Source organism: Anomalospiza imberbis, chromosome 3 (genome assembly GCF_031753505.1).
Source record: "Anomalospiza imberbis isolate Cuckoo-Finch-1a 21T00152 chromosome 3, ASM3175350v1, whole genome shotgun sequence".
In the NCBI taxonomy this organism is placed as follows: Eukaryota; Metazoa; Chordata; class Aves; order Passeriformes; family Viduidae; genus Anomalospiza; species Anomalospiza imberbis.
The window spans coordinates 20,268,823-20,278,771 of record NC_089683.1 but is presented as its reverse complement, the minus strand read 5'-3'; the positions used below and the strand labels follow the sequence as shown (position 1 = coordinate 20,278,771).

The window sequence follows — 9,949 nt, the reverse complement described above, 5'->3', positions numbered from 1 at the left end:
TATTAAATTCAGATAACCCATTTAGCAATATATGATTTAAAAATTTTTAATAAATAACAACTTTTCATGAGATGTGTGTTTTCTTCAGTTCAAGAAGTTCTCTTTCCAGCTCTTTGTTTTGCCAAGAATATTTCAAAGCTGATCAAAGAAGAATAACTTGAAGGGTGTTAAATTAATCTAACCCAGTTCTCTCAATATGAAGTTAGATAGATACATATTTTTAACCAGCATTTGTCTTAGTACCTAAAAAGGCAATGACGAAATAAGCAGATAGCTTGAGTGTGCCGAAATTATCAAATAAGATTAATACCCCATATTAATTTCTATTACCAAAGTAGATATGAACTTATATTGCTGTTCATTATATCTTTCCCTTTCTTAGATTTTTAATTCCTCATTTCCAGTGGCAGTGATCCATAGCTTCAGTTCACATTCCAGTTTGCAAACATTGGTTAATAGGATATGAAATTGTGTCTCCTTCCTTAATTTAGCAGGTCATGTAGAAAAAATTATACTTATTTTTAAAATGCAACTATAAAGGATTTATAAACAGAGTTCATCCTGAGGGATTCACTACAAAATGACATTAGGATGGCAGTGTCACGAAACAAGTTAATCTTCTGTGCTGCAGACTCCAGAAAGCACTCTAGAAGGCACTTCATGCAACCTACCTCTTTTAACTGACTGCTTTGGAAAAAGAGACATCCAAGCTGCGAGGACTCCTAAACATTTATGAACAGGTACCTGGAAGTCAATGGCACAAATCTAGGTGTATGTTCAAAGAAAGAGTGCTCTTTGAATGATGTGTTGGCTGGTGCTGAATATGTTTTCCTTCTGCTTCAAGGCCAAGTGCAAGATCCTGCAACTGGATCAGGGAAATTCCAAGCACAAGCACAGGCTGGGCAAAGAATGGCTTGAGAGCAGCCGCAGGGAAGAGGATTTGGGAGTGTTGAATAAAAAGCTCAATGTAACCAAGCAGTGTCACTTGCGGCCCAGGGAGACAAAGGCATCCTGAGTTGCATCAAAAGCAGCATGGCCAGCAATTTTTGAGAGGTGGTTCTATCCCTTTACTCCGCTCTTGTGAGACCCCACCTGCAGTCTGTGCCCAGCTCTGGGGCCCCAACATATAAAAGACATGGACCTGCCGGATTTAAGTCCAAAGGAGGGCAAATAAAATGATTAGGGCTGGAGAATCTCTCCTAGAAAGACAGGCTTTGAGAGAGTTTGGGTTGTCCAGCCTGGAGAAGGCTCCAAGGAGATCTCAGAGCACCTTCCAGTACCTCAAGGGGGCCTGTAAGAGAACTGGAGAGGAGCTTTTTACAAGGGCATGCAGAGATAGAATAAAGGGGAATGGCCCTAAGCTGAAGGAGAATAGGTTTAAATTAGGTATTAGCAATAAATTCTTCACTGTGAGGGTGATGAGGCACTGGAACAGGTTGCCCAGAGGAGTTTGGCTGCCCCATCCCTGGATGTGGTCAAAGACAGATTGGATGGAGCTTTGACCAACCTAGTCTAGTGGACGCTATCCCTGCCTATAACAGGGGTTGGAACTAGATGATCTTTAAGGTCCCTTCCACCCCAAGCCATTCTGTGATCCACTTTTGTTTTCTAGAATTTATCATTCCACTTTTGTTTTATAGCATTTACAGTGTGCAATGAATGCTAGGCTATAGAAGGGTACCTCTGTCCATCAGAAGGTGAAGCCCTGCTACAAGAGGAAATTCTTCATGTCAAGAAATACTCCAATTTAAGCTAAGGTAATGTTCCAAACCTTAAGAAGGCAAAACGAGGAGGTAGCTGTAGAATTTTACTTTTTATATAGTAAACTCTTTTTTAAAATGCAATCAAAAGAGCAATTGTGACTAAAAATCTTGAAAAAGAAACTCTGGTTCCTCTGGCTGCCATAATCATGACCAGACTCTATAGGATCTATAAGAAAAGATGCTGCCACTCTGAACAGGAAATTGCCAAGCTCAGGGCTGCTTCAGAGCTTAACAGGCTTTAAATATGTGAGATGACTTTTTAAAGGACAGAAGTACCTGACCAGAAAAACACATAGATGGTACATAGCAAAAATATTCTTAGCATGGACTGATGCAAAACAAGTATCCTTTCTGGTAAGAATGTGAGCCACTGGAAACCTACATAAAGAGAACGTATTGCTTGGGAGTGTGATGGCCACAGAGAAAACACTGATGGGATTGTTTTCAGAGGCTTATAAATGCATCAATAATTTCTGTTTTACAATGTAATTTGATCAGCAGTATGGCTCCTAGTAAAGCCAGAAGAGTGATGTAGATTTTAAGTAAATATAGCACCATTTAACATTTAGTATACCTCAAGCTACCAAAAGAATCCCACTGATGTAAAATCAGCTGGAACAGGTCCAAGCATTTTCAGCATTCCCAGAAGAAAATAAGGGGTTAGTCTGAAAAGCATGAGATCAGATATGCAGAAGGAGTGATCCAAAACACATCAAATACAGTCTTCAGCTGAAAAATCTTAAAACAGCTTGTCCTTGTTCAAATTTGTAAGAATCTGATGGCTGACACAAAACCAATCACAATAAGAGGCTGATGTTTTGAATTTCTGGCTTAACTGTGGCCTTAATTTTGACATCAGATATGACAGAAGGAAATTGGGGACATGAAAACACAAGACACACTAAAGGGAATACAATGCTGAGAGCAAGTAATAGCCTGAGACAGGTTTTAGAAGGTAACGGGCAGATCTAGTTTCTACAAAAAATGAGCGTCATAGAATGTTTGAGACAAATTAGACCCAGTATTTTAACAGACATCACCTCTGCTTCAAAACATTACATTTTGACCCAAATTTCTGCAGTTGATAAAATATTACAGAATGGCACCTATTTAAGTGACTCGATACTTTAGTAATCAAAAATGTCTCCCCACCACCTGGAACTGTCAATCTGTGACAATACTTTTGCATCCAGGTGCTTTATTTATTTCCGTCACGAGCATCATCTAAATTTATTGTGAGGCATAAATTCACATTTAGTTGGCATGAAATTAGAATCTAAAAAGTATTAAAACTCTTGGAGAAAATTATTTGATTTGCATTTGCATTTGGAAAACAATATTAAAATGTCTGAAAGCAGAAAAGGCACTGCAATATTGTGAAAACATAATGTTCAGAAATTCAGAAGTCTAATAATGTTGTTGTGAGACTGTATATCTGGCTTGACAGAGCAACAATTTTTATTTACAGGAGTGATGTGAGAATTTTGGCTGCTAAAGCTAGCTAAATAGCCCTTGTTTTTTTTTTTTTTTTTTTTTTTTTTTTTTTTTCTCCTGAACTATCTGTGTGGTACCGTGGTTAGCATTACTCAGATGCTTATGCTTAGAGGGAGGCCACAGTAAGGTTAGGTTTAATTGCCCTGGACACTGTCAAACATAGTCCTCAGGCATTCAGCAGGTCAGATACCAATTGGCCAAACACAGCACAGGAATAGCACAAGACTGGAGAAGGATACACAGGTGAAAAAGAAGGAAGGAGAAGAAACTCTTTGCTTCAAAATGTCTTAAACCATAAAATTACTTTAACTATGATTACTGCTTTTGTGAATGGAATAAATTTTATTCAAGTAGTCCATGGAAACACTTCATATAGCTAGAATACCCTTCAGGCTCATATTACCACTGCAGACAGAGTCCTCAGGCTGGACAAGCAAAGCAGCTCCTCGTTCTTCAGCGAGGCAGATCCTCCATGTGGCAATCGGCTCCCCCAGGCCCTGCCCAGGCTGCTTTCCGTGCTTGTAAGAGACACTCCTGTATAAAACAAATTCTCCAGCCAAAGGCTAGAAATGGGAATATGAGCATGTTAGGAGTATTTGCCTCTTTCAGAATGTCAAATGGAATGTGAACCTTCTCAGGTAAAAGGCTCAAGAACCGCAGGAGAGAACTCCAAACTGGTGCTACCTATAAGCTTTATAAAGGCAGATGCAAAGGCCCATCTTAGCAATGCAGATAGCAGAATTCGTCTGCAGACTGCAATTATCAGAATTTTTATTTTTACTGTCAAAACCAGATGTAGGTAAAGAATTACAGAATGGAAAGCAGATATAGAACATGTGACTATCAATCTAGCACAAGGATTACCACGCATTAGTTTATACACTCCTGACATTTAAGGAACTATTTGCACATAATATTAGATGAAATTAACTAAAAATTTTTTCCAAAGAATGAAGCTTACTATTTCTTTTTTGTTTATTTTTCTTACATTAGTTATGGCATGGGAAAAGCCCAAGAGGTTTTCTTTGTAGTATTTCTAATTAAATTAAGAGCAAGAACCAATTAAAAAGTCAAATGGTTTCCCATGAACTTTTAGACTGAAGTGTTGGATAAATTTAGATCCCAAATGAAAACTAATTTGATTTCAAAATGTTCTGGCCAAGTATTTCAGAAATGGATGCTTATAGGTTGGATGCTGTGTCTATGTTTTTAGGTAATACAAAAGAAAGGTGTAACTTTCAAAAGTTCTCTGCATCTAAGTACCCTCAATAAATCAACATGAACAGGTGACATTTAGCTCCCTTCATATCAGACAATTCTTTTAAAGATAAATTGGAAACATGAATAACTTTTTTGTCTTATGATCCTAGGCATAGGCTATGTATAGAATTGACAGAAATGTATGCAGAATGGATTTAAGTCTCTAAAACTTGATTTGATCTGTAAATATCAGTCTTCAAAATTTAACACAGTTTCAAAATAACCACCCTCTGTGTGTGTGGGTGGGTGGGTGTGCATACAGAAAGAATGAAACAGAGCACTTAATCATGAAAGACTGGCCTGATAAATTTTTGTGAAAGGTTCAGTAAACAGGAGTGTTTGGCCTGATATGAGAAGGGAGATTGGGATTATATGTTTACTTGTTGCTGAAGACCTGGAGATATTAGCCATGATGGAACTTTACACCTGCACATAACAGAAATATTTTTTGGTCTGCAATGGCCTCCAAGAAAAAAAAAAAAAACAAAAAAAACCACAAACCAACAAATGGAGATGAAAAGTTTTTCAATTATACCTATTACCAAAGTAACTTTTAAAATTATGAGTTAAGGCTAAAATATTACTAAAGGAACAGATTTTAATTTTTTTTAATGTATTATAACACTGAACACGGTCTATGGTTTTGTCCACATATTTAAAGTATCACAAACAAATATAAATGGATAAAATTATGTAAGATGCCAAAGATATGTTAGGGATCACAGAACCACAGACTGGGTCAGGTTGGAAGGAACCACAGTGGGTCCTCTGTTCAGCCTGGTAAACAGCAGACTGAGGGGAGACCTCATTGAAATCTATGACTTCCCCATGAGAAGAGTAGGGGCAGACCCTGATCTCTTCTCTGTGGTGACCAGTGCCAGGACCCAAGGGAATGGCCTGAAGCTGTGTCAGGGGAGGTTTAGGTTGGATATCAGGAAAAAGATTCTTCACCCAGAGGGTGTTTGGGCACTGGAACAGGCTCCCCAAGGAAGTGTTCACAGAACCAAGCTGACAGAGCTCAAGAAGCTTGAACAGAATTTGGACAGTGCTCTTGGGCACTCTTGGGGATGGTGCTGTGCAGGGAAAGGAGTTGTACACGATGATCTTTGTGGGTCCCTTCCAACTAAACTGATTCTGTGATCTGGTCCAAGTTCCCCACTCATGCAGGGTCATCTTAAAGCATACTACACAGGATTCCACAGCCTCTCTGGACAACCTGTTCCAGTGCTCAGTTACCCCCACAGTAAAGAAGATCTTCCTGATATTCAGATAGAACTTCCTGTGCACCAGTTTCTGCCTCCTGTCCTATTTCTGGGCACCACTGACCAGAGACTGGAAACATCCTCTGACACCCTCCCTTCAGATACTGACAGACATTGATGAGGTCCCCTCTCAGTCATCTCTTCTGGAGTATGAACACAGAGCACATAGTCCTAACTATGACCCTTCAGGAATCACCTTGCTCAAAATAAAGCCCATGAGGACTGACAGGAAACAGAGCTACCATATATAAATATAATCATAAATACGGAAAGTACCTGTACTGTACGTATAGAAATTACTGTTGTCTGATTAACTGTTTCCACAATAAAAATAGTTGTTTTGAACCCTGAAGCTAACTGCTTATAAAACTGTTTATTGAACCTGCTCAACACACAGCAGAAGTACTTCCCCTGTAAACTCTACCTTTTACTAAGTATCCCCTTGAGGGAATCCCATGGCTCCACAACTCCTTTTTTCTCTTCCAGTACAGATTCCCACTGATTTGGTGCTGCAGACATCTATTCTTCCAACCCCCACTAACACCTGGATACCAGGCACCTGATAACTCATTACATATGTTGTGCCAGAGGCACCATCTTCTTCACTATCTTTCTTCTGGATCTGGTCAGGCATCCTGTAGCAAAGGAACACAGCCATGGATTTTCATTGATGGAAAACCTCACTTACCAGAACATGAGTCTCATGGGTGACTCTGTGTATCTCTAGGTTTTTGTTCCCAGACCTACTGCAGAGAACCTGAGCTACAACCACTGTTCCTTACAGAGCTCTTAGTTCACAGAAATGTGCAGACTGCCTTTTACTGTAAAGTGGTTTTACTGCAAAAGCACTTTTGGAATTAGCCTAAGCCCACTGATGCGAACTGATCCAGCCTGTGTCAATGACATTTGGAATCAGGCAGTAGAGTTCTGTAGTGCTTCAAGGTCTGTTTTTGACAACCAATGACTTTCCTTGCATTAGGCTAATTTGCTGAGTCTTCTCTTTCTTATATTACATTTAAATGAAGTAAGACACATTCCAGTTATAAGATATCCTTTCCATTTAATATTTCCCCTTCAAAATGCAGCTTGGATTTAGTAATTAATCAGTGATATCCCGCAGAGTCTACAGACTGTCATGAACACTGAGATTAGACAATCATCATTTTTTCCCTAAACTCAGCTAAGACAATCCAGGAAACTGAATTTACATAAACAATAGAAAGATTTTGCTGTGCGAGTTCATAAATTCTGACAGTTTCATGAAAAAAGACACTTGAGATGAGTTAAGAAGCTTTAACAACTCTACATAAAGGCAAGTACACTGGCTGAAAAAGCAGCCAGCACTCTGGAAATGTCTAATGAAGTATTACAGCAAAATTCTTCTAGTGGATGCTTCAGCTTATACTGTATAACTAAAATGCAGCAACAGGAGGATATCATAAATGCAGGAGTTATTATTTGTGAATATGTGACAATATCTAGCTTCTGGGACTATAACAATATTATAAATCCTGTTCACTGAGTCCTGGCTTATTTGGTGTTTTTTGGCTTAAGAAGCAATAGATACAGTCTGTCAAAGATAGGTAAGCACAGAACCTGCTTTCTCACCTGCAACTGGCAGATGCTACAACAGTCCTTCTAAAGGCATCTATTGGCAGCATATATTTCCACTGCAGCTACATGAGATTGTATAAATCTTTCCCACTAGCTGGAAAATATTTACTTAAAAAATGCGTGCAAGCAGTATGGATCTGTTTGGTGGTGGTATCTATTTGAAGACAGATTTTTGTCTAAATTATGAGGCAAAGCATATAAAGGATTTTCACTGAAAGGTTGTAAACGCATTTGATTATGGTTTCAGTGTCTTCTGTGTAATTTTGAGTTTATCAAAATGTATTTTGGCCCAGTCTGAAAGAAATCCAGAAACTTTTGCCGATGAGTAGAAATAAATAATGCAAAGTCTTCATTTACACTGGGCTTAGCCTTAGCATTCTGATGGGATAACTTAAAGGTAAAGATTACCTGATAGATTAGTGTATCATAACAGAGCAACTATAACGTGGTTGCTGGAAAGATCACACATAATAAATTTCTGGTCCTCATAGAAGAAACAAGGACATTTTCAAGTGGGGAAAAAGCTGATGGAGCATAATTATCATCTTGGCATTAACTCCAAATAAGAGGCAAATCCAGCAGATTCAGCACTGAGAAGGGAACTAAATTGGTTCTAAACAACTCAAAGCCTCATTCTCACCTCTGCTCTGATTTGTCCCATCAATTTTAAAGGCAGCATCTGTATCTTAAAATGAAGTTGATTTACAAATATACTCAAAACGAAGTTAAAATCTGAGAATCATACTATCTCATAGTATGAGATACATAGTATAGTGCTATACATTACTATCACATCTACCCTACAGAAATATTGTACCTATCTTATTATCATAAATATACTCTATTAACTCTCTAGTTTACTTTATGTTGCTCCTTGCCTAAAGATTAAACATTCAAAAAGTTTTAAATGGGAAGAAGCAGGAAGAATTGACGCTCACCTGTGAACAATAAATTTCTCTATCTTGTGGATATAGAGATCTGTGGAACAAGTTCCTACAAGAATCAAGGATAAGCCTATATGTTTTCTGAGGGACTATGCATGCATTTTACTAAACAAACTTTCAGAATTGCTTAAATTCTCCAAGGGTGAGGGCAATATAAGACAAGATATCAGAGAAGCTGAACTGCTTAACTGTCACAGAGTTGTTTTCAAAAAGGTCTTTGTATGCCTAACAATAAGAAAAATTACAAGCCAGACCTAAAGTAGTTACTAAAAAACTGCAATATCTAGAGTGATTTTTAAAACCAAGTAGGAAGGCACTTTTAACTATTATACCTGTGGAAAAACATCTGCATTTACTAAGTAAAGAACTCAGACATGGTTTGAAGCAAATTTAAGAGCATTTATTAAGGAAAGAGACCATAAATTACAATTTAATAAAAATCAATTCTTTTTTTCAGCATATCTAATTTTAAACTGTTCCAAATTTTTCCCTCATGTAAAAAAATAATCCATATAGCAAGACAGAATTGAAACTATACACAAATTGGATTACTTTTTGGGACAACTTGCTTAAAAATAAAACTCTCATAAATTGACTATCACTTACTGTTTACTTAAGAAATAAATGTAGGGGAAAGTTATGGTCATACAAAGCATTTAATATTTTTTTTGTTAGAATAGTATTGATCTAAAATCTGATTTTAATAAAATCTGAAAAGTTAAAATATATTTTTCAGTGTACATATATTACTGCCTCAACATTTTATTCTGTACAAATTTAGTTGTTACTTATGGCAACATAATTGGCTGGAAAGATGCCAGTTTTTCCTGCTATTCTTCCTTCCCACCAATCAAACTGGGAATTTGTTTTAGTTGTCACTGTGATTCTGTCTCCAGCTTTGAAAGTCAAGTCACCTGGCTGTTGTCCTTCAAATGAATAAAGTGCTGTCACTTCTACTGGATCACTCTGAGAGTTTTCTGAAATTAAAGAAAATAATAAAAAGGAATTACGAACAGGAAATTACTAGTGTCAGCACACACACTAAGTTCTTAAACAGAATGTTCTTAAATGACAGTAGAAAAGGGTAACAAAAACACTAAAATAATGTATATGAGCATATAAACCACTGATGAAAAATCCCCTCCATTTCCACTACAATCTTAGGTAAGTGAAATTTGAATTCCAGCCTATCAGCGCAGTCTATTTAATACAATAATACTCTATACAAAGTAAAGATCAGCCATTTCTCTGTATGCCTTATATGGTCAGAGACAGTGGGAACAAAGGTGGTGTCTTGAGGAAAGCACAAATGTTTCCTGAATGACTGCTATCAGAGCCACTGCTCAGGTTTGAGTTTTGGTTTGTGTTCTCTGTGACAGCTTCTTCATGGAAACCGCAAAACTCAAAGGAGAGAATTTGATTTTTTAATCAAAACTCAAGATATAGGATGGCAAAATGCAAAATATCCATAGCCCTTTCCTTCTTGTTCCATAGGTTTTGCAGTGCCTGGGATTTTGGTGTATCTCAGGCGTTAAACAGAACACACAAAATGTGGCAGTGGAAAGAACTGATTATGGTTTGATGTACTGGAAGTGACTTGGTTTGTATAGTG

The 9,949-nt window shown here is 37.6% G+C and overlaps 1 protein-coding gene across 4 annotated transcripts in view; it reads right to left on the bottom strand.

The window, feature by feature from the left end:
* Positions 1 to 8,715: 8,715 nt before the first annotated feature.
* Positions 8,716 to 9,949, bottom strand: part of SH3YL1 (SH3 and SYLF domain containing 1) — a 48,214-nt gene continuing 46,980 nt past the window's right edge. For all 4 annotated transcript variants that reach the window (XM_068183612.1, XM_068183611.1, XM_068183610.1 and 1 more), the window contains exon 10: positions 8,716 to 9,314. In XM_068183612.1, the coding sequence (XP_068039713.1) occupies positions 9,115 to 9,314 (200 nt within the window). In that variant the 3' untranslated portion in view covers positions 8,716 to 9,114. The remainder of the gene's footprint in view (positions 9,315 to 9,949) is intronic.